Source organism: Colletotrichum navitas, assembly GCF_030913465.1.
Source record: "Colletotrichum navitas strain CBS 125086 chromosome Unknown LY79scaffold_16, whole genome shotgun sequence".
NCBI classification, from domain to species: domain Eukaryota; kingdom Fungi; phylum Ascomycota; class Sordariomycetes; order Glomerellales; family Glomerellaceae; genus Colletotrichum; species Colletotrichum navitas.
In genome coordinates, this window is record NW_026850562.1 from 130,377 (window position 1) to 156,805 (window position 26,429).

General features: G+C 53.8%; 11 protein-coding genes across 11 annotated transcripts; 5 read left to right on the top strand and 6 right to left on the bottom strand.

Moving 5' to 3' along the window:
• Window positions 1-1,145: 1,145 nt before the first annotated feature.
• Window positions 1,146-3,860, bottom strand: LY79DRAFT_511335 (uncharacterized protein; the record flags this gene model as incomplete). The annotated part of the gene is made up of 2 exons (XM_060554255.1): window positions 1,146-3,724; window positions 3,830-3,860. 2 exons carry the CDS (start codon window positions 3,858-3,860, stop codon window positions 1,146-1,148), a joined length of 2,610 nt encoding a protein of 869 aa, XP_060416275.1.
• Window positions 3,861-5,468: 1,608 nt separating this feature from the next.
• Window positions 5,469-6,439, top strand: LY79DRAFT_511205 (PH domain-containing protein; the record flags this gene model as incomplete). The annotated part of the gene is made up of 3 exons (XM_060554235.1): window positions 5,469-5,543; window positions 5,605-5,819; window positions 5,908-6,439. 3 exons carry the CDS (start codon window positions 5,469-5,471, stop codon window positions 6,437-6,439), a joined length of 822 nt encoding a protein of 273 aa, XP_060416276.1.
• Window positions 6,440-7,738: 1,299 nt separating this feature from the next.
• On the top strand, window positions 7,739-9,217 carry LY79DRAFT_511239 (ribonucleotide reductase; the record flags this gene model as incomplete). The annotated part of the gene is made up of 4 exons (XM_060554242.1): window positions 7,739-7,768; window positions 7,863-8,129; window positions 8,214-8,547; window positions 8,607-9,217. 4 exons carry the CDS (start codon window positions 7,739-7,741, stop codon window positions 9,215-9,217), a joined length of 1,242 nt encoding a protein of 413 aa, XP_060416277.1.
• A 626-nt stretch (window positions 9,218-9,843) lies between these two features.
• Window positions 9,844-10,448, bottom strand: LY79DRAFT_668043 (signal recognition particle 9 kDa protein-domain-containing protein; the record flags this gene model as incomplete). Its single annotated transcript, XM_060563464.1, has 2 exons — window positions 9,844-10,266; window positions 10,377-10,448. 2 exons carry the CDS (start codon window positions 10,446-10,448, stop codon window positions 9,844-9,846), a joined length of 495 nt encoding a protein of 164 aa, XP_060416278.1.
• A 362-nt stretch (window positions 10,449-10,810) lies between these two features.
• Window positions 10,811-12,538, bottom strand: LY79DRAFT_547122 (WD domain-containing protein). The gene is made up of 3 exons (XM_060557291.1): window positions 12,116-12,538; window positions 11,828-12,062; window positions 10,811-11,775 (listed from the first exon to the last, which is right to left on the bottom strand). The coding sequence occupies exons 1-3, from the start codon at window positions 12,251-12,253 to the stop codon at window positions 10,979-10,981; spliced, it is 1,170 nt and encodes a 389-aa protein (XP_060416279.1). The 5' UTR covers window positions 12,254-12,538; the 3' UTR covers window positions 10,811-10,978.
• Window positions 12,539-12,916: 378 nt separating this feature from the next.
• On the top strand, window positions 12,917-14,573 carry LY79DRAFT_547130 (mitochondrial carrier domain-containing protein). The gene is made up of 4 exons (XM_060557292.1): window positions 12,917-13,288; window positions 13,348-13,422; window positions 13,498-14,099; window positions 14,156-14,573. The coding sequence occupies exons 1-4, from the start codon at window positions 13,272-13,274 to the stop codon at window positions 14,392-14,394; spliced, it is 933 nt and encodes a 310-aa protein (XP_060416280.1). The 5' UTR covers window positions 12,917-13,271; the 3' UTR covers window positions 14,395-14,573.
• Window positions 14,574-14,596: 23 nt separating this feature from the next.
• Window positions 14,597-15,812, bottom strand: LY79DRAFT_588661 (uncharacterized protein; the record flags this gene model as incomplete). Its single annotated transcript, XM_060560943.1, has 2 exons — window positions 14,597-15,717; window positions 15,761-15,812. 2 exons carry the CDS (start codon window positions 15,810-15,812, stop codon window positions 14,597-14,599), a joined length of 1,173 nt encoding a protein of 390 aa, XP_060416281.1.
• Window positions 15,813-16,488: 676 nt separating this feature from the next.
• LY79DRAFT_588662 (phosphotransferase enzyme family protein) lies at window positions 16,489-17,721 on the bottom strand (the record flags this gene model as incomplete). Its single annotated transcript, XM_060560944.1, has 3 exons — window positions 16,489-16,900; window positions 16,950-17,437; window positions 17,491-17,721. 3 exons carry the CDS (start codon window positions 17,719-17,721, stop codon window positions 16,489-16,491), a joined length of 1,131 nt encoding a protein of 376 aa, XP_060416282.1.
• Window positions 17,722-19,720: 1,999 nt separating this feature from the next.
• LY79DRAFT_578046 (uncharacterized protein) lies at window positions 19,721-21,481 on the bottom strand (the record flags this gene model as incomplete). Its single annotated transcript, XM_060559932.1, has 6 exons — window positions 19,721-19,762; window positions 20,283-20,406; window positions 20,643-20,718; window positions 21,038-21,085; window positions 21,196-21,218; window positions 21,399-21,481. The coding sequence occupies 6 exons, from the start codon at window positions 21,479-21,481 to the stop codon at window positions 19,721-19,723; spliced, it is 396 nt and encodes a 131-aa protein (XP_060416283.1).
• A 361-nt stretch (window positions 21,482-21,842) lies between these two features.
• LY79DRAFT_511156 (PH domain-containing protein) lies at window positions 21,843-23,123 on the top strand (the record flags this gene model as incomplete). Its single annotated transcript, XM_060554232.1, has 2 exons — window positions 21,843-22,070; window positions 22,128-23,123. The coding sequence occupies 2 exons, from the start codon at window positions 21,843-21,845 to the stop codon at window positions 23,121-23,123; spliced, it is 1,224 nt and encodes a 407-aa protein (XP_060416284.1).
• A 1,878-nt stretch (window positions 23,124-25,001) lies between these two features.
• On the top strand, window positions 25,002-26,252 carry LY79DRAFT_668048 (cellulase; the record flags this gene model as incomplete). Its single annotated transcript, XM_060563465.1, has 1 exon — window positions 25,002-26,252. One exon carries the CDS (start codon window positions 25,002-25,004, stop codon window positions 26,250-26,252), a length of 1,251 nt encoding a protein of 416 aa, XP_060416285.1.
• Window positions 26,253-26,429: the final 177 nt, after the last annotated feature.

The window sequence follows — 26,429 nt, forward strand, 5'->3', positions numbered from 1 at the left end:
TGGCATTGGTGCGCCAGGAGAAGCTGTGCACACGCTAGACTGACGCTCAAACCACACCCGGTCACGACGGCGACCTTTCCGAATCCCAAAACGTCGATTGTCATTGGCGGGATGAAGAGGGCATCTGGGGAGGCGGTGAAAAGACATTCCCTTTGAAAGCTCGCTTGCCGTTGGAAGACCCCACCAAAGCCGCCGAGCGAGAGTTTGTGATATGCTTTCATCTTGACCTCCAACTAGGAGTTCAAAAGTCGTTTCTACTGATGAATAAGTACTTAATGGTCTCGCCGCCGAAAGTTGGTTGTTGACACTAGAAGTGTTTATATCTTTGTTCTCTCTCTTTTCAATTTGAGCATAAGGGCCCAAAGCGTCACATACACAACCTCGCCTCGTGATCAAATGGTGTCAGTAGCGTATCTTGCACACAAGGATAGTCGGCGCTCAATCTTGTGATGAGAAAAGGAGGCGACACAGGCAAGAAGGTAACTCCGATTTAATGTATCTACTCCTATGTCCCCAACCAAGCTGTTGCCTCGCTTCTCAGCCTTCCTACCTGTGTTCTATGTCGAGATTAGTTGGCAGTGGACAAAGAGTGCTCGGAAAACAGCATAGACGTAGGGTGACCTATTCCCATGTACTGTCAGACCAGCCATGAGAATGCCTTACCGAGAACGATTCGACAGGTATCCCTGGGCCAGCATCCAGACCGGTGCGGGCGGCTTAAGATATATCACACCACCAAGCGGGACAGAAGACAGAAGATTATGCAGGGGCGAAACTCGAGTCAGAACATGTATTGTACTTGGGCGTCAGCAGCATTCCCCAGATGCCAGGATCTTTTGTGTCAAAGGCGCATACAATTACTCAGAGTATTTGGTCCCAATTACCGTGGCAAGATTGGCAAGCTGGGTACATTCCAGGGTATAACGTCTCCTGCTTGAATATCCCATCCTGCACCTTGACCCTGTCCCCCAAGCAATGATTTACCAACGCAGGCGCGTTGTCAAACCCACGAACCCGTCGCAATGCAATACCGAAAACACAAAGATACAATTCACTAAAAGCATGTACTCCCGGGATACCCCGCGATGAACTCCTCAACAACCAAGTCTGCCTGCCTGGTTGTCGTTCAGACAACCCAATCAGCCCTACTTGGCATTATTTGCCACTGATGCTAGGTAGCCGAGCAAGAAACTCCGGTCCGCTGGAGATATTGGGGTTTGGCTGCCGCGACGGGCCTCGGACAAGCCATCCGGGGCACCTTGTCCGCTTGCAGAGGCAAGAGACGCCACCCGCGAACGCATGGCGCCGTCAGATGGCGCTATCTCCCTGGCCTTTCCCTTGTCTTCCAGACCAAATACAGGACCAGGGTTTGGCGACTGAGGTTTGCCAAAAAGCGAGAGAAGCTTCTGTCTCTGCTCTGTAGACATTTGTGGCTTCTGCTGCAGAGAGTCAGGCGCCGGAAGAGCTGACGCCGCGGGAGGGCTGGCCAGGCTAGCAGGCTTGTCCACGTCAGCTGCACCAAATATCGAGGCCATAGCAGGCGCCCGAGGTCCACCTGGCTTGTTCAAGTTTTCCGCTCGTTGAAGAATCTGTGGCGACTGGTGGCTGTAAGTAACGGCGTGGTTGTTCATGCCTTGGTGATACGGAACCCTGCCATCAAGGTTCCCTGAGCTATATTCCCCAATAGGCTGAGGGCTTCGATCTTCGTGTCTGCCAGTTTGTGTTTGAAGTGAGAGGGATTGGAGAGGAAGTTGCGAGGCAAGGTCTGAGACGCCCTGAGGGGGTCTGCTAAGAGGACTACTCGAAATGGGCAGAGTCCCACGGTTCTGAATAATGGGGCTAAGGGTGCCCTGATTGGCGTTTTTGACCATTGATATACCCTTCATGAGAGCGGCGCTTGCGGTATTTGCAGGCAGCTCAGCGAGCTGGTTTGCAGGCGGCGAGCTGATTTCAGGTTTCTTGAACATTTGTAAGAGAGTAGATCTATGCGCCGGGTCACCGGGCTGTTGAACGCGCGAGTTTATGCCTGGGCTGTGTTGGTGCTGTGCGGGCCCGCCGTTGGAAAGTGGCAAATGAGGCAGTTGGTTATACACCTGAGCACCTCCATGCCCATGAATACCGCCAAATTGCTGACCATGCTCCGAGGTTGTGGCTCCGAATGGCTGCGGGCCAGTATGTTGAGTGCTTTCTGGGATGTTTGATCTCGTCTCTGACTTGAGAACTCCCAACAGCGCCATCGAGTGGTTGGAGAGTTGACTGCTAGGAGGCTTAGTTTGATACAACAAGTTCTGGTTTTGGTGTTGAATATGCGCGTGCTGGAACTGCGCATTGGCCATGGACTGGTTAACAGTTCCCTGCGCGTGCTTAGGGGGCGGTGGTGGGGTAGTGTCAGCAAACCCGCCTCTGCCCAAGAGAGTCTGTTGGACTTGGGGAGGCAGGGGTTGCGGGTGCCTCAATGGCGGCTGCGGCATGTACGCAGGGGCACCCATCACCGGCGAATCATGATGTCTGGCTTGAGAGAGAACCGGCTCAGTCTTGCCAGGCTGACCAAATGCCCACGACTGCGGTGTTCCGTCTGGCACGACGGGGAAGCCTGGCGGAGGTTGGTAGCTTTCCAGAGGCGCCCGTTGCTTGGGGTGGTGCTGGCCGTGAGGACTGTGTGGTTGCGATGCCTCTCTGGTGGTGTGATCGAGGGGCGTCCGAGGAAGCTGAGTAGCAGCCTGGTTCTTGGCCTGGAGAATAGCGAGCAACGACGCGCCCTTGTCCGAGCCCACATCTGGGGATGCAGGCTTCGAAGCTACCTGTGCGGCCGTTGGCTGGACTTTCAAAAGTCGTTGCAGTTCCTGCGTTGCACCCTCGAGGGTGTCGATACCCGGCGTTCGGTTCGAAACATCGGTGGTAGGTTCCGTCTGCCAAACATCGTCCTCGGTGACGGGCTCCTCATGAAGCGAGTAGGGGTTGAAATGCGCCTCGTTGGCAGCCTTGACGGCGTCCTTCCTTTTCTGTTGCACAACCCATTTTTTGAGAGGGACTAGGAAAGGTGCGACCATGTAGAATTTGTTGGCGTTGGCAGCAGCAGTGGCATCATTCTGGGGCTGGTTCCCCTTCTTCCGGAACGCAGGAAGCTCAGAGAGCTTGTACCACTGAATCTTGCTGATCTCTTTCCTCGTCCGCGGCTGAAAATGAGTGTCCATTGGTACGTTGCGGAAAACGTAGAGCCTCAGTTGCTGCTCTCTCATGGTGACCTCGATATATTTGACGTCACCTCTGTTCTCAGGAACCAGGCCAGCGGCGTGCAAGTCGTAGCCGGTTTCCTCGTAGACCTCGCGAACGGCGCATTCAAGATCATCTTCGTCCTTGTTGATCTTTCCACGAGGGAAACTCCAGTTTGCTCCCTTCTTCCAGCCCTTAACCAATATAGTCGAATCCATTGCCTCATTGAGCAGAATGGCTCCCCTTACGGGTACTCTCGTCTTGTACTGCAAGAATTCTTCAAAGGCTTTCGTGTGGTTCTCGACCGAAAACGGCGCCAACAGCGGACAATGCTGGAAGATGCGGAGACTGAAGCTTCTAAGGGTCATGGAGGGGAGCGTGGGATCGAGCGGGCGGACGAAGTCTTCGTAGAACCATTGTGCTTCTTCGATTTGGAAGCAAATGCGTGCAACGGACGACAGGTCTTCTTCAGGCAAGTTGATGATGAAGCGAACACACAGGTCGTCCAACCCTATCAATTGCGTCAGCCGTGTTGCAAGTTAACAACAAGGTGTGAGGGTGCAAGGCTGAAGGTAGCTATGCCTCGGCCAGCCGTCTGGAGTGTGGGGTAACCAACAGTCTTCTAGCTGCATCTTTTCTTCGGCCATTTTGCGCGATGGCTAGCAACATGTCCACCACAAAGGTATTTGAAATGTGATTTAGTCGCCTGTTCCTGGCACTGCAGTGACGGCGGGAAGGAGGTCCTGGCGAGAAGTATGAGTTGGTTTCAAGGCGAGGAACGGCGATGGCATGGTACGGAGTAAGAGGCTTGGGTTCGGTCAGGCTCAAAGATTCCCCTCTTGCGACCGGAACGCGCCTGCTACAAGGAAATCGGGAACGGCGGGTGGTCCAGTGGGCTGGATTGGAATGACAGTTGAAGCGTGGCTAAAGCTTATTGTGTATCTCGGGGGAGGTTGGGATGCGAACACGTTCACGAGCGGCCTCTCTCGGGATGGTGGGTTTTGGTGGTTGGAGGATAGAAACGACGAAGTGCCTTCTGTGTTGACGATGGCAGACAAGGCAGCTAGCTGGCTTGGGCAGTGGAGGCTACGGTCAGGTTGGCGTCGGAAGCCTCCGCAGGAAAGTGGGACGAACGTGGCACACGCTGTGTGGCTCATGATTGGACCACACCCTCCTTAGCTAAGTCCTGTTCAAAATCGCACTGTCTATGTTGTCGGCATCATGAAAGATTCTACAGTGCGCATCGAGCTCGAGTCGGAACTGTTGTGGTACAGCAGCCCAATTCTCCAGCTTGTTACTATGTAAGCACATCAGATCAGCACGTCGCTTCCGTCTGGCCTCGACCGGTCCTTGCCAGCCATAGTGTATACTACGCCGCCTTTGCTTGGAGAGGCACTAAGCATCTGGCTCAGCAAGCAAGTCCCCCCAATCTCTTCTAACCCATTCCCCGTTCATCCTGAGCTGGAAAACACCCGAGAGGTCGAGGTATCGAAGAAAGGCCGAAAGAAATCGGGAGAAGTACTCAGCCACGATGTGGCTGTGTAAGTCACTTGCCACACTTACGTGGCTAAGCTTCACTGTCAATGCCGACGCTGTCCGGCTGAAGAGAGCAGATTGTTCGAGCGGCGCCATCCCAGCGAGTCCCATGCTGCTGAAGTTTTTCCATCCAAGCCATTGCACCCCGGTTGGGTCGCTTGCACGCTTATTGGAGCCCAGCCGCCTATCCGCTGCAGCATGATGTGAAACACAGCGGTCTAGCCTGTCAGTGCCCCACTGAAGAGGCCTCTCGGAAGCGTGTAGAGTGCATTGGCGTGCAGTGACCGACTGAATTACATCATGGCCGCCGAATGGTCCCCTGACATGTCAAAACAGGAATTTGGCAGAACGGCTTTGAAGACGTTCCTACTGTATGTTACGTAGGGAAAAAGAGGCAACTTTTTACTGGAGTGACTCGGACCTTGCATAGCCATGGTTCTCATTTTTCTTATAATTCCTCGCCCAGTTGCCGCAGCCGGCTTGGGAGTTCTTGTTCCTCCCCACAGTCACCTTTCACATCTATTGCAGATAGTTACTTTGTTTTAACGGCACCGAAACGCTACCGACTTACACGGCGCCCTCCTAAGACAAACGGCCGTCTCTAGCTGTCTCGATACGTCACTCATTACAACGAGTGACTGGGAAGCGCATTGTCGCGCAGCTATTTAGTTCGAGACTTCGGCACTCACCTGCGATCCATCAACGACACCGTTGCAAACATGGCAGGTCTTATTGCGAAATGGATCAGCAAAAAGATTCTGGCAGAGAAGGTGGAGAACAACTTCGGCCGCGAGGTATGTCATTTTACCTGAACGACGCGCTTTTGTCAGTGACTGTAACTGACCTCATTACCAGGATCCCTACTTCGAGACCGTTCCTGCCACCAGGCTTGATGGCACCCCCACCGGCAAGGTCAAGAGGCGCAGAAAGGCTCTGCCGCCAGGGATCTCAAAGAAAGACGGAGAAGTTTTGACAAAGGTCAAGCGTCGAGCCTATCGTCTCGATCAGTCGTTGTTCACTTGTTGTGGTGTCAAATTTGGATGGGGCAGCGTCATCGGCCTGATTCCTGCGTGAGTACAACTCATCCCCTGTCGCACCATTCACCCCACAATCCTCTTGGCAGCCTGTCGACATCTACTGACGCCACATTCCGTCTAGCATTGGGGACGTTCTTGATGCTTTCATGGCCATGATGGTGTTCAGAACCTGCTCAAAGGTCGAAGGTGGACTCCCAAATTCGGTCAAATCCAAGATGATGTTTAACATCATAATCGATTTCGTCATCGGTCTTGTACCCTTGGTAGGGGATGTGGCCGACGCGGCTTTCCGCGCCAACACCAAGAACGCCATTGTCCTCGAGGAGTATCTTCGCGAGAAGGGAAAGAAGAATTTGGGCCGCAGCGGAGCACCCATTCCAGCGGTTGACCCGAGCGACGCTGATGAGTGGGATCGCTTGCAAGGAGACCGCACGCCGCCCGGGTATGTCAGCCGGGAGCCGTCTCGCAATGGACGCATGTCGTCGAGTCGTCAGCACTCATACAATGGACGCGCCCCAGCTGCGCCGGCCAACGCCGCGGTTAGAGACGAACGGGGTCGAGGCTGGTTCGGGTTTAGTCGGTCGAGGGTCGATGATATCGAGTCAGCCCGCGACCCTACCGATAGGCCAGGACCCCGAAAGTCGAGGAGATGATTATATTGACTTGTACGAGCCGAAGGGCCGGTGCAGACAGCTCTGTATGTTAGGCGCCTTGACAATGCTTCGCAGTATTGGCTTTTTCTTCCTGCTTTGCTGGGGGGCCGACGCTTCAAAGCTGTTCTACGACGCCCATCTTCAGGCGCGTCTTATTTACGAATGACTGGACGACTGGGCACGAACACGAAGCGATACATTTTCATTTGACATACCCACTTCGCGTTAGTTGTTACACTCATAGATGATTAATGGAACATATGCACAAACAGCCTTGACGTATGCGTGACACCCGGACTGATCGAAACCGAAGTCCGTGCCCGACAGTTAAAGGACGATCAGCGCGATGATGATGAATCTGTAAACCCGCTTCAGCATATCGACCAGAAGCCCAGAGTCACGCCCAGTCAGGATTTGTCAATGCTTAGATGAGATGGCATGGCTGTGAAGTCTCGGAGGACCGCCTGGGTTCCGCAGAACGGAGCTTGGACGTATTCGGTTTTATCTGATCTGATCTGATAACCAGGGGACGGTGGGGAAACGCGTCGAGTCGTAACACCGAGGACGAAACCAGCAGAAAGGTGGGCGGTCGACAGATCGAGGAAATTGCCGGAAACTGGAGCGAGTGGAGACGCGCCGAGCCCGGCCGAAGCTCTTGAGGTCTCGGGTCGTTGGGACAATAGAGCAACTTTTTTTTTTTTAATTCTTGGTTTCCTAGTCATGACATCGTGTTGCCTGGCTGATGTGCCGGGGTGGAACGCAAGCGGCTACATCAGCCCATGTCACCATTACAAATAGTGAGAAGTTTTAGAGAGGGAGGAGTAAAAAAAGAGGGCTGGACCTGACTTATCCCATTGTGGACCGTATGTTTGCAAGGTCTGGAAGTGGAAAAGAGAGAAGCGAGACAGGGCCACTTACTTCCACATTAGCACACTGGCACTTTAGCAATGGAGCGAAACGCGCCGGTGATCGCGGTGGGGAGGGATGGTCCGAAGACGCGCTTTTTAGTGGGGCTGGGTGGTCGAGCCTGAGAGTTGGCGCGTGGTTCGGCGCAAAAGCAAACGCGGGACCCCCCTGCTACGCGTCCGACGTGAAAGCGTTCTTACTTGGTACAAAAGCTCCTGCCTTTCCAGAGCCGTTCTCAGACTCACTCTTTACTCTCAACCAGAAGACAACAGCCGCAAGAATACCACCGCGACAGACTTTACACTCCGAATTAATTCCTTACAAGACTCTTCCTTTCTTCAATCACCATTATTGTCTTCTTCCCTCGCTCCTTTACCACACACTCTCCTCATCATGTCTGTCGAAGTCACTCCGTCCAAGCAGGTATGTCAAGTCACGCCAATCCACGCCGTATCCCAGCCGCACCTCTCTCCACACGCGTCCTTCAAATGCAATCACTAACATCCGTTTCTTCCAGGCCGCTGCTGCCCTCGATTCTTTCAAGATGGAGTCCCCCGTCAAGAAGCTCAACTTTAACGCGGCCGACAAGGAGAACCAGCCCCTCGCTTCCGACGTTGCCCCCGCAACCGAGAACACCGACCTCCAGACCAAGCCTACCCAGGAGATTGCGAAGCAAGAGGCAAAGCCTGTTGTCGCCTCCGGTATCAAGGAGCAGGAGATGGACGAGCCTTTGCTCCAGGAGAACGGCCAGCGCTTTGTTCTTTTCCCCATCAAGTACCATGAGGTATGTTTCAACTCGGACGCGTCTCAGACGCGTAAAGTGGTTTTTTGCACGTGCGAACCTTAATTGACTTTTCGTGACGCATAGATCTGGCAGATGTACAAGAAGGCCGAGGCCTCCTTCTGGACCGCAGAGGAGATTGATTTGTCCAAGGACTTGCACGACTGGAACAACAAGATCAACGAGGATGAGAAGTACTTCATCTCGCACATTCTCGCCTTCTTTGCCGCTTCTGACGGCATCGTCAATGAGAACTTGGTCGAGCGCTTCAGCGGCGAGGTTCAAGTGCCTGAGGCCCGTTGCTTCTATGGCTTCCAGATCATGATGGAGAACATCCACTCCGAGACCTACTCGCTGCTTATCGACACCTACATCAAGGAGCCGGCCCAGCGCACGTACCTCTTCAACGCCATTGATACGAGTATGTGAACTCCATGCCCTATGCCTCCAATTGAGCACGCGTCTGACTTGCCATCACAGTTCCCTGCATTCGCAAGAAGGCCGACTGGGCCCTAAAGTGGATTAGCGATGAGAAGTCCTCCTTCGCCCAGCGTCTGGTTGCATTTGCTGCCGTCGAGGGTATTTTCTTCAGTGGTGCCTTTGCCTCCATCTTCTGGCTCAAGAAGCGTGGTCTCATGCCCGGTCTGACCTTCTCCAACGAGCTCATCTCTCGTGACGAGGGTCTGCACACCGACTTCGCTTGCCTCCTGTACTCCCACCTCAAGAACCGCCCCAGCAAGCAGGTTATCCAAGACATTATTGTCGATGCTGTCAAGATTGAGCAGGAGTTCCTGACGGAGGCCCTTCCTTGTGCTCTGCTCGGCATGAACTCCAACCTGATGAAGCAGTACATTGAGTTCGTTGCCGACCGTCTCTTGGTTGCCCTTGGCAACGACAAAGTCTACAAGTCTTCCAACCCCTTTGATTTTATGGAGAACATCTCCCTGGGCGGAAAGACCAACTTCTTTGAGAAGCGTGTTGCCGACTACCAAAAGGCTGGTGTCATGAATAGCACCAAGAAGGCACAAGAAGAGACCACCGAGGGTAAGGGAGAGAACGGCGGTGACTTTGCCTTCGATGAGGACTTCTAGATCAGGAGCGTCCAAAGTTTCTGTCCTGTTCTTTCCCCCACATATACCCCCTTTTACGTTTGCATAGGCACGCATGGTGTTTGCCAGCGCAGCTTCTCACACTCCACACCTCAATCACCTCTCAATGAGTTTGGGCATAGAGTTGTTTGTTTCTTTCCTTGTCGTACATACATGGCGTTGGCGGGGATCATTCTACAGGGAGTTGAAGGCTCCCAAGGGCAGGTCGATTGGATGACCGTGGAACATGGGGGCATGAATGTCTTTGATGGATAATGTACTGCAGTGACTTTAGAGCAATCGCATATGACAGATGAACCAAAACAACTGTCTCCATGATTGTGAATGAGGATTTGTCATTTTGACTGGATACATGAGTCACACTGCAACTCTTAATTAGTCCTGTCATGGTTTGCCCATGTTTTTTTTACGCCTTGAATGAAGTGTGCGCCCGAAACCTACTGTTGCCTTTTAGCAGACCACCTGATCTTTTGATACCATACTCAAACTTGTATAAGTCTAAAATTGGCCAGATTCCTCGAGAGTCGCACATTTCGACGCTCGCTCTCTCAAAAGCAAGTGACTGTACCTCCGTACCCGTCCAGGACTCTCAACCCCTTCACACCCACTCATTTCTTGCCTTTCTTCTTCTTCTTCCCACCTCCGCCGCCGGCGCTGGCCGGCGTCGGCGCGCTAGCAACACCACCGACGGGCGTATCCTCTCTGGCAGCTTGGGCTCGGGCAACGCCGCCAGCCAAGTTAGCGGCATCCGCCTTCGGCTCATCCTTGACCTCGACGGGCGCCTTGGAGGTCGACATGGTGCAGCCCAGGGTGCCGAGGCAGGTGATGAGGCGGGAGACCTCAGCTGCCTTGGTAGTGCGGTACTTGAGCGTGACGCCGCTGGCCGGGTCGAACGTCTTGAGGACTAGGGAGCCACGGGGCGGTTTGGCGTCCGTCATGGGGACATCTTCGGTGACCGTGGCATCTTCCGTCGGCGTCTTGGTCTTTCGCGGTTTAACGGGTTGTACCGAGTATTTTGTTGTGATTCTGGTCTGGTTGAGGGAAGGAGCACATCGTCGCTGGTTAGCCAAGGGGCAATGGGCTTGGGAGTAAGGGCGAGGAGATGAAGCGGAGAGAAAAGCAGGTCGGGATGAAGACTTACGGTTGCTGGGCGGGCTTGGAGGAGCAGTGAGGACTGCTCCAGCCATTCCTGGCTGGTCTTGTAGGTCGGCATTGCGTGGTGTGGTAGTCGGCCGGAGTCTTGCGCTCCTGGTCTGTGTGTTGTAAGGTGCGTGCACCGCTATCGTTGCTTTTTTTATTTTTATAATGGTGTCCGTCGATGCGATGAGGAATTCGGAAAAGGCGCGATTCCAGGAGAGCGTGGATTGCGCCGTGGTTGGTGGAGGGGTGACGTTCGGCGTCGTGGAGGTGATAGGTGGTGGTGGCCTTGTCGGTGGAGGATGCAATTTTGGTGGGGTTCGGCCAAAGCTGCTTCGGAATTGTGCACATGGGATGATATGAGGGGCAACGCTCAGCCGCACAAGGCCGATGTATCAAGGCCCAGAGCTAGCACTACTTTATTTTGCACAGTGGATCACGCATTTACGGCGAAGCTCATAATGGTTTATCGTTCAACGCATATTTTTACTTTTTGACACGGATTGGGTATCTTTTATCCTAGACTCCGAAAATGAATGACATTTCTTGATTAGATCGCACCTCCCATTTCCAGCTCCTAGGCTTTCTCCATCACCCTGGTCAGTTTCATGCATGGGGATCAGGCACCCAGAAGAGGACTTCTTGATCGGCAGTCGCAAAGAAGTTATAGCGCGGGTTGAAGGCCATCACCGCCGCCTCCCGCTTATCTTCCAAGGTCCAGGATGGGTTGAGAGTCTTTGTGTCGTTCTGCGGCGCCGTCAATGTGTCCCAAACCAGCACGTCCTTCTTAGAACCGCTCAGGACGTACCGGCCGTCCACAGAGAAACAGCACTCTCCGCTACTCTCCACCGTCGGCTGCTCTGCCCTTGGCATCCTGTTAACGTTGACGGTGGCCGTCTCGCCCGCAGCCAAACGTCGAGATCCGCCCTCAGGCTTGCGCAGGTATGCCTTTAGGCTTCCGTCGAAAGCGTCCAGTAGGAAGTGGCCGCTGCCGCGTGTACCTACGAGGATGTGCTTCCCGTCGTTTGAGAATTCCAACTTCGTCCAACCCCTGACAACGAACTGGGGGTCAACATGTCGTCCAACTTCAACAAGATCGAAGGTTGCGAACGGCGCCTTATCGTAGTTGCGGCAGTCGTAGAGCAAGACGGCACCACTGCTTGGAGAAGCCACTGCAAAGATCTGACCTGAGGGGTCGTACGCGGCAAGGTATGGAGAATTAAGGTTCAATTGGCCGCACCACTGCTTCGTCGAAATGTTCCAAAGGCGCACAGTATTGTCTTGGCTGCAGGAAATGAAGTTGTCGGCTCCTGGGTGAACAGCAATGTCCGTGACACTTCGTTCGTGGCCTTCAAAGTATCGGATGAAGGAATTGTCGTGCGTCGCCAGGTATCGGATCTGGTCTATGGGCGTCATCAGCAAACGAACAGCGACTTTGAGTCCAGGATTGCTGACCGTTCTGTTTCGTACTCGCATAGATGATGCTGGAGCTAGTGTGTGTGAACCGCGCCAATTTAACACCGTACTTCTTACTGAGTAAACTCTTGTCATGCCGACCGTCCTTGACGTTGTAAATTTGAATAGTCTCGTCGCTTTCGGAGGTCATGAGAAGCTCGCCGGGGTCGTCGAAGTCGAGGGATAGCACATGGGGCTGCGGGCGGCCATCTTTGATATCGTCTCTCCTAAACAGCTACAGCATGGTCAGGAAAGCTTTCAAACAGCCCTGCCACCTCCTCCCCATACCTTTGTCGGGCGAAACGAGGAAATGACCTCGCTGAGTTGTGTGGTGTTGTTGGTTGCTAGGGAGCGCGTAATGTTGAGTGATGTTCCGTTAGCTGGGGTTGACTCTTGATAGTCAAGGTCCATAGGTGTTGAAGCCATGGCAGGCAGCTATGTGGGAGGTGTAGGCAGCTTTGCTGCCTCGATTGGTCGGACAACCTTTTTCAGTGTTCGTATCGCAAAGACGGAAGCCAGCTTGGGGCACCGCTTTACCTCCGTCTAAGGGCTAAATCAGTAACCGTGCTGTCTGGGCCCTATGGCCTGTTCCGAACTAAAAGCGGTGTGATGTGTCCTGTCGGAGAAAACGGGATCGTGAAGTAGTCGTGTCGGTAATGTGTGTGCTTAGGCGTATCGCGCCTCCAAAGGTCCATGCGACATACTGAAATCTGGGGGCATGCGAAAATGGAGCTAACTGCGCCACTTCAATGTGTACAGCACCACCCCTGGAAGAATATGTTGCCAATCACCAGCCACAATAACGCGACGCCCTGCTCAGCAGGCAGCCTCGCCGATGACGCCCGACCGGGCCCATGGGAAACTACCTCTCAGGTACCTGGATACTTACTAAGACAAGTACCTAGGTTGGTACCTAGCTTGTCAGGGTCCGGGGTAGCGATTCTGGCCGCAGAAGCCTGCGAACCCTGGCAGCTAGCATCAGCAAACGCCGGGATCGGCAATGGGCGATGGCTATCCACGGCCGGACTGACTTTGACAGAAAATTGATTCCCACTTCCTCTTCCGCGCGCGGAGCTCGCTGAACCACCCAAAAAAGAGTCAATCTGTCCCATCAGCATGACCTGACGCTCCTTAACCCATACCCATCCCCTATCGCCAACTTTCATTTCGAGAGGAGCGCTTCGTACGGCTTACGGCTACTTTGCTTTTTGGCCGTAGCCATATCATGTAAGACTCTAAACAAATTTTATGACTGGCTATCAACATGCCACGATGTTCTCGTTGCTGACCCGCGCAATTCCGCCACCCAGGTCCTAGCATTCCGAGATCGCGCTGCCACTCTTCCTGTTCCCAATTGCCAATTTATTCGCCATTCAAAGAAGCGGCACGTTCAATTCAGTGATACTTCGTTTTCTTGATCTGTGTGACGTTATCAATAGACACAATGTCAACAACACTGGGGCAAGTTGCGGCGCGCAGATCGGCATCCGCGAGACCTGCGAAGCTAACCTTCGCAACAGCGCCTTCATCGCCGGCGGCATTGCCGCCTGTGGCGCCGTAACGGCCACACATCCCTTCGAGACTGTCAAAATCCGGTGCGTCTGAGCGACGCTCGTCCCTCTCCGTTTCCCGCCGTCCGCGGTGCGCTGACCCCCCTTCGATGTATGCAGAATGCAATTGCAAGGAGAGTTGAAGGACAAGGGACACCAGCCGCACCAGTACCGAGGCCCTCTGCAGGGCGTGTCTATCATTGTACGGAATGAAGGCGTCAGGGGCATCTACCGCGGTCTCGGCTGCGCCTACGTTTACCAGGTTCTGCTCAACGGCTGCCGTTTGGGTTTCTACGAGCCGATGCGCGAAACCCTGACGACGCTTGTCTTCAACGACAGCAAGACCCAGAGTCTGGGTGTCAACATGGCATGCGGTGCCGGATCTGGAATCATGGGCGCTGCCGCCGGCAGTCCCTTCTTCCTCGTCAAGACCCGGTTGCAGAGTTACTCCCCCTTCATGCCCACGGGCACGCAACACAACTACCGCAACGCTTGGAATGGAATGGCCTCGATCTACGGCTCCGAAGGTATCCGTGGACTCTACCGTGGTGTCGGCGCGGCCATGATCAGGACTGGTTTCGGAAGCTCCGTGCAGCTGCCCACTTACTTCTTCGCCAAGCGGAGATTTGTTCGCCATCTGGGCATGGAGGAGGGCCTTCCTCTGCACCTTGCTAGCAGCACCGTCAGCGGCTTCGTTGTTTGCTGCGTGATGCACCCCCCTGGTAAGAGTTATCTGTGACACTAGCAACGACGGTCTGCTGGCTAACACCTCCGACAGACACTATCATGTCTCGCCTTTACAACCAAAACGGAAACCTCTACAAGGGCGTCTTTGACTGCCTCGCCAAAACGGTCCGCACCGAGGGCTTCTTGGCCATTTACAAGGGTTTCTTGCCTCACCTGGCTAGAATCCTCCCCCACACTATCCTGACCCTTACCCTGGCGGAACAGACCAACAAGCTGATGAGGAAGCTTGAAGACCGCATCCTGCCAACGGCCGCCCTGCCCAACCCATAACCGGCCATCCGATCTTGTTCTTATCGTATCAGCGTTTCTTGCATGTATGGAGTTCAAAAATAAGCTCGGCGGACGAAATGGATATATCGTAGCCGGTGTTTGGCTCGCCCAGTATATTTGGGGGTGTAGGAGGAGATGAGGCATTGTGTAGATCCACGTCCGGCATTTGAAAGAGGCACACTTGCAGATGTCTCTGTTTGATTTATCCATATATAGACCGTTCGCAACCGTAACACATTCGTCCTGCAGTCTGCTTCCTCCTGTCATTGTCGTCGGAGTGTTCTCCGATCTCCCCCTTCCACCTGACCTCGCCCTGTTCATCCAAGTCCATGCCGCAGACAGCACACGCGTCGCCGTCGTTCTCACGGGTAAGCTTGGCGCTCGTGCGGACAACGTTGGCAACGACAGAGGGGTAACTCTCCTCAACCTCCTCAAAGTAACGTGCCATAACATCCTCGATGCTTAACTCCTTGTGTGAGACGATGGTGCTACTGCTCTGCCCAGCATCTCGGATGAGATCATTCATGGGTGGCTTGACCAGGCCGACATACGTGACGACCTCCCGCCTGAAGACGTCCCGAAGAAGATAGTACACTGGGATCGTTGTCTTTTCCTTGGCACCCGCAGCTTCGCCCTCTGCAGCTTGCCGGGGAAACGTCGTGACGGGAACGGGGCCATCGCCGACCTGCCACGGCACTGCGAAACCCCGCCCCTTGGCCGTCTCGGCGAGCGTCAGCTCGGCGAGGGCGGTCGTGGTGCACCCCAGCATCAACGCGTGACACCCGCTCTTCAACGCTAACGACAAGAGCAAATGCCGCACCAATAACCTCATGATGTCCACCCGCGACGTGACGGAAGGCAGGGCCTCGATAAGCCCTCTGACCTGCAATGCGGGGGCCAGGTCTGTCCGCAGCGCAGGCAGAACGGACCAGTCTATCGTGTCGAGGGCAAGAGCATCACTCAGCGGCACGGACTGCATCGAGACGTTGGGAAACCGTTCCTTGTACTTATCCAGGAGCTGGCTTGCTGCCGAACCCTCAGCTGAGGAGGTGGATGCCGCCCCTGAGACGTCGGTGTCGATGTGGACTACATGCACCTCGTACGCGACACGCAGGTTCTTCTCTTTGAGGCCCTGGAGGTTTGCGTCAAGAAGCTGGACTAGCGAGGCCGACGAAGGACCGAACGAGAGGCCGAGGAGATACTTCGCCTTTGTAGCAGGCGTTGTGGCTATCCTCTCCTTGATGTCTTTATACGGCTGGGCAAGGCGCTTGATGACTCGCTGGGCGATATGTTGCTCATAGCAGGGCCTGCGCGGCCTGTCAGCTTCGTGAAGGGTGACGTTGTTAATCCCGATAATAATGAACACTTACTCGCATAGAGGGTCCTTCCTCACTGTCAGGACGGTGGGCGTCTTGCATCGCCGACAGGGGCGAGGTTCGGTGGTGCTGCTCATCGTCACGGGTCGGACCGCAACAGTAGGCGACGTTGAAGGTGGTATAACTAGCACAGTCTCAAGGCGTTAAGTGTTGACCAGGTCAAGTCGATTTACACGTAGTCCCCTGGGGGGGAAGAATACGAATATGCCTAGCGAATTGTTGGGTATGTTATCGTTGTTGACTAATGAAAGGTTCAAGGTTCCGCCACTCGAGTTGACTCAGACTCTGTCTTTGGTGCGGTGTCGGTTTTTTTTTTTTTTTTTTTCGGACTCAGCTTTCTCCATACTTATCACCCAAACAGCTCACTACAACCTTCCCCTTCCTGCGATATATCCAAATGACCTGGCCGACCATTCTTCAAGATGGCTCACTGATATATTCCCGACCATTGCTTGTTTATTTGCTTTCTTGCCATGGCCTAGTCTGGTTTCTACTGTTAGCAGCATGCATGAAAAATCTTGAGCGTTCGCGGCTCAGCTAGATTACAACCAAGGCAAAGTCGGTGTTACCCCGTGATTGAAGATGCATGCTTCTGTTGCCGGGAGACTTTATCCAGTGCTATCTTCAAGGCATCAGTATGTCATAGGCTTCATTAGTATACAATAGGTTTCATCACTCGTACCCATTCACGTCATCATAAACAAGAGCATTTCGTACCTCATGTCAATTCTCTCCGGGTATAGGAGAAGACACAATTCAGAGGATGAAACTCAAAGAATGCACGATTCCTATCCCACGCATTTAGTAACAAATCCCGTCCCTCGGAGGCCACACTCTTGATATGTTCTTCCGTGCCCCAATCATTCACATTCGTGCCGAAGCCAATGAGATGAACACCAACATGAAGCAAAGTTCTAAAAGCAAACTCATCATCGACTTCACCGTAGCCCTTCATGAAGCCCTGGATCAGCCACAGCCCAGCATCCATGTCCTTGTACAGCTTTAGCTCATACAGCTCTGCAATCATCTGGCCCAGATCCAGGGGGGTAACGCCAAGCATGCACATCTCCCAGTCTACGACCAGAATGCGGTTGTGTTCGTTCTCCCAAGGCTGACCTTTCAAGAGGATACTATGGCCCCGTAAGTAAGAAAAATTGAGTATGTGGACGAGACACTTACTTTCCAGTCCAAAAATCGCCGTGGATAACCTGCAGTTTATCGTCATTCTCCATCTCCCTTGTTGCTTTATCCGCAATAGCTGTTAACATGCTGGCGCACTCGCCAAGGATAGACGGAAACCGCTCGACAGAGCTGGGCAGTCTCAGGTAGTTCACCCAGTGCTTGAGCTTCTGCATCTCCTTGTTTGTTGCCGCAATATCGCGAAACTTCCGCTGCTCCGGGGAGTTGCTCCATTCGTGAAATGCTCGAAGCCATTTGCCTATACCCTGACCGATGTCGAGGCATTGCGGCTCCATCGATCCGGAATCCGAAGCCCCGAAGTGTTGCAGGGCATAGTTCTTAAGGCTCAGCGGATTCGGCTGGTACTCTTGAACTTGTGTGTTCGTCTTTTCGTTGAAATAAAACAGCTTGGGCGTCGTGACGCTGAGCTTGTTGCCCGCGCTCGGCGGCAGGGCAGGGAGATATTCCAAACATGACACCTCAGTCCGCTAACGGGTGTTAACCCAGGATGGAAGTTTACTGGGTGTAAGGAGAGGCTCACGCATCGTGTTGTGGGAAGTTTGAAGTCCGGATTCTGAGCTAGGAAGCCTTCGCCGTGCTTCACGGCCACCTCGGCTGTTCCATCAGGCAAATGTCGCAACAAGCTTACGTGGTAGATAAAGTTCGCCGTTCCTCCACTGAGAAGAGTGCCGCCCTTAAAATGGTACGGAGTATTGGCCAATTCCTTCCGAACCTCTCGCAAGGTGTGATCAGGGATGTCGTTAGATGCCATGGTCACGAGGAAGTGCGTCGAAACCCTGCTAGGATAGAACGCGCCAGGAATGGGGGGCTTGTTGTTACAAAAGAGAGGCTGCTTCCTCTATCCGACAATGATAAAGTGCCCAAGGTTTTCCGTGGATATCCTGTGATGTTCCGCTTGAAAACCAAAATGCAAATACAGAGAATATTTGATATAAAGGGTGATGGAGTGTATATAAACGCATCATGGTTCGCAGTGTACGAGTGGTTCGGCCTAGGCCTGCATCTACCACCTAGGCGCCGATGACTCATTCGGCGTGCAACTCCATCTAAGGGCAACTTCCACCTTGCCCTTCAATTCAAGAGTCATCGGCGAGAAGCAGTTACCAGAAGCCTACAGGCAATTAAGCAACGTGCAACCAACGAACAGTCATTGGAGCCAGTTGCGATAAAATGCATGCCTGGGGCACGCAATAATGGCTCTGTCAGCCCGACTCGCTTGAAGATCGACTATGTAACGAACAGGAGGTACTGGCGATTCTTCATTTGAAAAGAGCCAGGGTCTGACGAGCTCCACGTGTTCCATAACTTTCATGTTGTGTATACGCAGAAGCCAGAGGAGAGCAGGAGCAGGTACAGGGGTGATTGCCTTGGGTGCTTAGCTTAGCAGATCAAACAACATATGCAACCATCAACCCCTCTGTGTCAAGTGACTGATGTTCTTCATAGCTCAAACATCTCAAAGCTCTACTGGGTGGCCTTGAGCTTGACTTGAGACGGCAGGACGCATAACGCTGCTGTTCACCCACGAAAAGAATGGATGGATAGGTAGGTATCCCGCTTGGGATGAGCTGTTCAATTCGTCCAGCCACAAAAGCACGTGTGATCAACGGTCAGCCACCGGGCCGCACCGAGCTTGTGCACCAACGGCTGGATCTTGATCGGACTGGGGATTGGGCGCCACAAGAGGAGGGGGTTTAGAGCCGTGGCGATGAAGCTTATCTGCGCACCTCACCGCTCTTCCAGGGTCCTAGCTGATACTCTTCTTGCGGACAAGAGGCCTCAAGAAGGGTCAATTAGATTGACAGGAGTTTGCCAGAAATCGCTATGCCCTGCGCTGGGCGGATAGGCTGGGGAGGGAGGGCAGAACATCACGATGGCTGGTATTCGGAGCCGCTCTCACGTACAGTTTCGCTCTTGGCATGGGGCCGGAACTGATGTGCGTGAATGGGATAGCTAAAGACCATCACGGCTAGAACGCGACATTCGATAGATACATGGTGAAAATGAGCCTCACATGCTCGGATGGATAGAGGAAAACAGATCCTGTGCACGAGAAAAACAGGCTTGAACAGAGGAAAAATTTGGCTAACTAGACCATAGACGTACGATACCGAAGCGCGCTAGGTCAATGGGTTTCGGCCAAGCCAGACCGCTTACACAATGCCGCGCCATGTTCCAATGCAGTTGGCATGGGGGAAACAAACATGTGATGCTCAATCAAGTCTTAAGTTACTTTTGGACGTTTACTTGAGATCAAGTACCCTACGCGGGCACACAATGCTGGGAAAGGTCGCAAGAGTTGAGGAAAAGTACAAATGCAAATGGAGCAGACAAGCCACATGTTCGGACCATTTGAGGACAGTGCACATCAGATAAACCAAAACATGCACGGCGAGACCATTTGCATAGGCAGGTAGCTGTGGCACAAACAAAATGAAGTAGACGAGGTGGGATGGGAACGGCCCCAGTGGAAGCGATCCGTACAAATAACGACCGAGGATCCTGAACCAGCCGACAAGGAGCAGCGGTGCCGGCGCAGTGGGTGCAGCTACGATGAGACAACCGCCCCCTTTTCCATCTTGTTTGAAGATTGGAAAAAAGGGCTGGATATTGGCCGGGATCACGTAAGGGGAGTTGCATCCCAACCACTTGATCAAACGGCCTTCGGGGGTGAAACGGGGCGGTGCTAGTCGTTCGGTGCCTTTTACCCACTTCTTGACACGCCACTGGAGATATGTATTGTGCACTAACTACTTTTCCTTTTCCTTTTCTTCTTCTTCCTTTTGAGTTACCTACCGTACCTGTCATACTACTGAGGTGGTGTAAATCTCTCTCTCTCTCTAGACATGATAGGCCATGTGCTGCGAGCTGTGAGGCGCTGGACCAGGGAAGACCCAGGAACTAAGGACACCTGGCGGTCCTGCAGTCCAACTGATGTGAAACGTTCCTTGGAATTCAATGTACGGATAAGACTGCGAGCAAAGCTTCTATCGAATACTCCCAAATGCTAAGCTGCATTAGCGCCCATGTCTACCAACCACCCCTCCCCTGTCTCCCAAGCCTGTCATCATGAAGGTTCCTCTTCCATCTAAAATCGGTGGCTGTCAACCACTCATATTTGAGCTGGTGAGCTGGCCTGAAGTCCGCACCCAATTGGTTCTAGCTGTGGCCCAGTCTGCAAACCCCCCCATCAGAGGTACCTAAGTACATCGTACTTTGTTTATTCTATTTTCTGGTATGTTCTTGGAAGTGTGGTCCGCACTGCAGCGCTCGGTGGGCGCGGCGGTCCCGTACGAGCTTTAGTGTACTCACACTCACAACACAGGGATAAGAAGAGCGAGACGAGGTACATCGAGATGACAGGCTCACGAGACCTACCACCAAGGAGAGGCCAGTCCCTGGGACCATCTTCATCTCATCGACAATGCCAGCGCCACTATAATACATTGCATATTGAAAATGCCCCACATCCTAATTTTGTCCTTTCTGCGTGTATCCTGATCTCTCAAGCACCAGGCTTCGGGAGAGGGGGAGGGAAGCCGAACCTGCTTTTTTTTGTCTGCGACATCGTTGTGCCGATCAACGCCCCTCTCAAAGCTTAACTCTGGCACCAACGCAATAACAATATGCTGCTTCTAGGTGGTGAAGCTACCAAAGGTATTCGTAACTCACCTCCCTCTAGGGTCGAGACAGGGTAGACTTTGGTCACCGCCCATTAGAATCTCTTCTGTATCGTCACGCTTGCTGTCTGGTTGTGTTGTCCCTCACATTTGCGCACTCGTTCCCGCCGCTTCCGCACCCGCTCCCGCCTATGCCTTTTTTCTTTCCTACCGGTATTCTTCTGCCGAGCCTCGAACCAACCGCATTTGCATCCCAGCATGCCTCCTTGGCCCATTATTCCCACACCTCTCTAGCCTGGAAGAAGCGAGGCTCATTCCGGCATCTCAATTTCGACAACTTTCACCCTTTCGCCTTAGCTTCCCCTGCGTCACTCGGTTTATTTCATTTGACGCACCGCATCCACCGCCGACCACTCTCACCGCATGTCAACATTATTGCATGCCTACCTAGGTAGTCGACTTCGCATACTACTCTGCCCTGTCTCAAACGCCCAGCTATTATTGCCGTGTTCCCCTTGCCGTCAATCACTTCCTCTCTCTCCTCTCTCCAAACCCATGATCCGGCTCCTTTTCTTGGCGTCTCAAGTTTCACTATTGTCAAATACCTGACCACGAGCCTCTCGAACATCTACACAATCCGTGGAAGAAAAAAAAAACCCCCTAAAAAAAAGGGGAGCAGGAGTCACATAGTATACTTCTCCTCTTTGCCCCCTTTTCCACTTCGACACACAAACATCCCGCGATCTGTCTCGTCCCGCCTTGCACATTCGTTTCCCCGGTCCCACAGATATCTGAACACACTTCTTACTCTCTTTCTGTGGCTCCTCGCGAGGGCAGCATAAACACGTCCCCGGTCAGGCCCAGCAACACTGCAACAATCTGCAAGGGCATGATAATAAAGCCACCGACATACGGCTTCCACTTTGATATATCCACTTCCAGCCACCTCGACTTCTGCCTCGTCCGGTAACCGACCGTGCCTTGCGGGAAAACCCTCTGTTGTTTTGTGCCCATACCGATATACTGGGGACCTTGCCTCCTAGGTACACCTCACTCGTTTGCTCACCCACCGCCGCATTTTCCCTCAATTCCTCACTATAGTCAGCAACACCATCCACCACATCTGCCCGATTGGCCTGTCTTCCCTTCGCTTGTCTGGAGGAACTCCGAATGGGAGTGCCATTGATGCGCAACTGCACGCGACTGCTATCTCACTTACATCCACCACGGCCTGACTCGAATCGATCTCGCCATGACGATGGCTCAGCCGCAGCTGCAGCTGCCCACACCGCATCCGGCACCAGGCCTGGATGTTACCATACCACCGGTCTCGATATCTCTACCCAATGATGCCAATGCAAGATTACGAAGCCGTATAGCTCTCGATACCTACTCGTCACCCGTTAACCAGAATGGCAGCTTCGAGTTCGACCGCGTCGTGAAGAGCGGCTACCTGCAGAAGCGCACGCAGAAGACGAAGGTTTGTCCAACCCCCAACCCCCCTTGCGCCTTACAATGTTGCTGACCGGTTGTGCAGGCCTGGAAGTCAATCTACCTCGTTCTGCGACCCAATGCGCTTTCCATTTACCGAACCGACAAGGAGGACAAGCTGCGACATAAGCTGTACCTAGCCGACCTGACGGCTGTCGCTTTGCTCAAGGACCCCAAGAACAAGAAAAAGAACGTGTTCGGGCTGTTCTCGCCAGCGAGGAACTACCACCTTCAGGCTAGCAGCAGCCACGATGCCGAGGAATGGGTCGAGTTGATTAGGAACCATGCTCGGATCGAGGAGGAGCATGAGGAGCTGCTCCTCGCAAGTCCAACAGGGAGGCGCCAGTCATATATGGCGATTGGCAGCTCTGGTCCAGTCGGAGAGACGAACAAACCCGAGAGATTGGCGTCAAGCTCTCCAGAACCGCTTGAACCCCCGGTGCCACGCTTTGTTGGGTCAACACATCGACGTCCATCCCAGATGGCGGATACCGCTGGTTATTCCGGCAATGAGCTCGCGTCACACTCCGACTTCTCTGACAATGATATTCAGCGGATACAGGGGATGTCAATCGAAGACTTGGCGGTACAATCGCCGGATGTGGGATCACAGGGCCGGCCAGGCCTGGGCCGTAACACAAGCCAGGTCAGCGGCCTGAACATCGAGCAGGACCCGGATCGCGTCATCTGGCAGGGCTGGCTCTGGTTTCTCAAGAGTAAAGGCGGCGTGAAACAATGGAAGAACCTGTGGGGTGTCCTGAGACCACGAAACTTCATCCTCTACAAGGATGAGTCCGAGTACACAGCGCAGTTCATCAGGCCCATGTCGGCAATTGTCAACGTGGTTGACATTGATCCAGTCAGCAAAACCAAAAAGCATTGTCTCCAACTTATCACGGAGGAGAAGAGCTATCGATTCTGCGCCCACGACGAAGAGTCTCTGATCCACTGCCTCGGCGCATTCAAGAGCTTATTTGCCAAGCGACGAGAGCTCGAAGCGCGGGGAACCGTAGGAGGAAACCAACCCACACCTGCAGCATGAAGCTGCATACACCTGGCAACCCACGGAATTGCTTTTTAAATATCGAGCGGGAGTTTTGCCATAGCACCTTGTTTTCTTTGTTCACGACGCATGATGCAACGATACATACATAGGACTTTGCGGAGCCTGTTAAAACACGCTTGCCTTGCTGCGGGGAGAGCCACCCAGCTGTAGCTATAGTCAAAGAGTTGAGGGATCACGGGCTTACCTAGCTGTGCATTCTTTGGTACCTAACTGATTACATGCGCATTTGACATGGTAGCATACCCTGGTATGGTATTTCGGCAGACTGGGGCTGCCGAAGGTCTCGAAGAGAGGCAGATTACGAGTAATGATGAATACGAATTACCATTTCAAAACACCTACTGACAGTTCTTGTGGCCACTGTGTGAAATCAAGTCTTGTGGTGTTGACCAGCCGAAGGCAGTTTTGCGTATTAGTTTGGTCCAACGCCAAGAAATGCGACGAAATGACTATAATTTCTAACCATCGCCCAATGATCTGGATCCAACAAGACGAGACAAGCTTGGTTGCAATCGACAACAATCATAAGCCGGCTGAACCAATGAAATCAAAGGCGACACTCGATTCCAAGAGACGGCACGGGAGTCCTCCAAGATGGGGAGGGAGAAGCAAGCACTCATAGCTCCGGAACTACACATAGGTACACACACAGCTTTGTGAGCAGAGAGATTGCAGCGAATGAAAGTGGCGTACATAGCTCAGGCCACACCCCCAGGGCGCTAGCTCGGTCGGGTGACGCGGACCTCTTTTTCGGATGGTCCTATCACACGGCGGGCCGGCCACACCAACCTCGCCCCCTTCACCTTGGCCGGATCATTAGGACGTTAGGACGCTACAGAATGCTGCCCCTATTCCAACCACATCTCCAGATGGCCCCCTCGTAGGATGCAGCTCTTGGTCCCCAAGGCTATGCCGTCCCTGAGCCTGGATACCCAATCTCATGCCATAACGGCCATGTGGCCAATAGATGGAGAGTAAGGGGTAGAGATATCTGCCCCTGCCTTCTTGGCAAGAGCGAGGAAGACCCGGTGAACGCACGCCGCCGCGCAAAGGCCGTTGCGCTCTTTAAAGTGTGTGCTAGTTGCGTCGAGCTACACTGGACCCCTGGGCTTCTTTTGCATGCGAGGCATGACCCTGCTCAAGCTTGCTACGGTCGAATCAGCGTTCTTCGTCTGATGTTTCTGCATGTTCATGACGAGTTCTAACAGGTCGGGTTGTATCGCCAAGCGGGTGAAACGAAAGACGGCGGAACTGTGGCGGCGGTCGCGAAGACGGTATTCTTGCTACTCCCTTTTGTTTGGTTGACCACCCGAGGCAAGGTGAGATGAGCGGTGGAGGGCTCGACAGGTCAACAACATAGGGTCGCGTGTTGGCGTTGGGCGCGTGCAGTTCGAGTGACTATATCGTAAATTCATTGCCACCATGCCTTTTCACGTCCATCAACCGTGACCCTTTTGAGAAGCTGTTGTGGTCTTCTGTGTTGTTAGTCCTTTGTCTCAAAAGTTCTCAGCTGCCCAGCACGACAGCCCTCGTGGGATTTCGGTTGACTTACACACTTCTCAGACTGATCCGGTCACCATATATGACGGTGTGACATGGTCGATGCCTGAGAGATATGCACCCGCTACCCTCGTTACTTCGCTCGCGTCTGTTCTGCTTCTTCTTGCTCACTAGAACTGAGCTTGCTCGCTTCCCGCTGTCCAAGTTGATAAACCGCCCAGCACTTACAGGATCGTCTAGCTTCCTTCCACCAACATACCGTCTAGGGAACCCGAGAGTTGGGCAGCTTATATAAAAATAGACTAAACGGTAACAACCACCATTCAACTTCGCCTATATCAGAAGTCCATCGTCATGGGGCTCATTCGTAGCGTCTGGGCTGTGTGTGCCCTCCTTCTCTCTGTCCATGCCCAGAAGCCCCAGCTGCCGCTCTTTTCGACTTCACGCTGGATTACCGACTCCTCCAACCAGCGCGTCAAGCTCCGCTGCATCAACTGGGCTGGGCACATGGAAGTCAATCTCCCCGAGGGCCTGCACAAGCAACCCATCGAGTACCTCGCCGACTGGATCAAGCAGGAGGGCTTCAACTGCGTACGCCTCACCTACTCGACCGATCATGCCCTGAACCCGGGGGTCAGGGTCCGCGACTCTTTCGTCAACGGCTCCAGGGCCGCCGGCGTCACCGAGACGGACCTCCTGAGGCTCTACGACCAGGCCGTGCAGAAGAATCCGTTTCTGGCCGGCCCCGACGTTACCCAGCGCGACGTCTTCGAGAGGGTCATTGACGCCCTCTGGGACAGGGGCGTCATGACCATCCTCGATAACCACGTCAGCAGGGCCTCGTGGTGCTGTAACCTCGACGACGGCAACGGGTGGTGGAAGGACGCGCGCTTCTACTGGGCTGCCAACTCGCGCTACTTTGACACGGATGAGTGGCTCGCGGGCCTGCGGCAGGTCTCTCTCTGGGCCAAGACCAGGCCGGGGGTCGCTGCCATCTCCCTGCGGAACGAGCTCCGCGCGACCTGGACTCAGATCCCCTTCGCTGCGGGCCAGTGGTACGACTACGTCGCGCGCGGCGCAAAGGCCGTCCACGAGGCGAACCCGGACGTGCTCGTTGTCATCGGCGGCCTCAACTCGGCGACAGACTTCACACCTCTCCGGACGCGGAGCCTCGACACCGCCGCCTGGCAAGGGAAGAACGTGTGGGAGGCGCACAGCTACAGTTTCACGGTCACGACGCCCAACTTTGGAGACTGCAACATCGAGAGGGCAGAGTACGGCGCCCTGTTCGGATTCGTGTTAGAGCAGGGGAAGGGGTACACGGGGCCGCTGTTCATGTCCGAGTTCGGCGTCGCCATGTCGGGCGGGTCGGAGGATGGCCTCTCGGCCGAGGATCACGCGTATCTGACCTGTTTAGTTGGCTACCTCGAGGGGAACGACGCGGACTGGGCGCTCTGGGCGATTCAGGGGACGTACTACGTGCGCAACAAGGTTGTCGATTTCGAAGAGACGTGGGGAGCAATGGATCGCGAGTGGAAGGGGTGGAGGAACCCTGCGTTCAAGGGCATGTTGGGCAATATCTTTGCCGTCACTCAGCGGCCGTAGAGGGGTGTTCGGGAGGAAGAGGACGTGGTTCCATTTGAGCTGTCGGTATTTGAAGCCAAGGAGGTGTATATAAGTATAGGCCCTATTCCTGAGGTTGGGATGGTTGTAGTGTAAGTCTCTTATACCCAACGTCAACATGTTTTCTTGAGCGGTTCATTGCAGTAGGCGGGGTTGTAT

Coding starts and splice junctions, on each gene's coding strand:
- LY79DRAFT_547122 (XM_060557291.1), bottom strand. CDS start 12,253: ATGGCTTCAACACCTATGGACCTTGACTATCAAGAGTCAACCCCAGCT. Junction 12,063..12,115: donor CCTCGTTTCGCCCGACAAAG/GTATGGGGAGGA, acceptor ACCATGCTGTAG/CTGTTTAGGAGAGACGATAT. Junction 11,776..11,827: donor TGCGAGTACGAAACAGAACG/GTCAGCAATCCT, acceptor TGACGCCCATAG/ACCAGATCCGATACCTGGCG.
- LY79DRAFT_547130 (XM_060557292.1), top strand. Junction 13,423..13,497: donor TTCGAGACTGTCAAAATCCG/GTGCGTCTGAGC, acceptor CGATGTATGCAG/AATGCAATTGCAAGGAGAGT. Junction 14,100..14,155: donor CTGCGTGATGCACCCCCCTG/GTAAGAGTTATC, acceptor CACCTCCGACAG/ACACTATCATGTCTCGCCTT.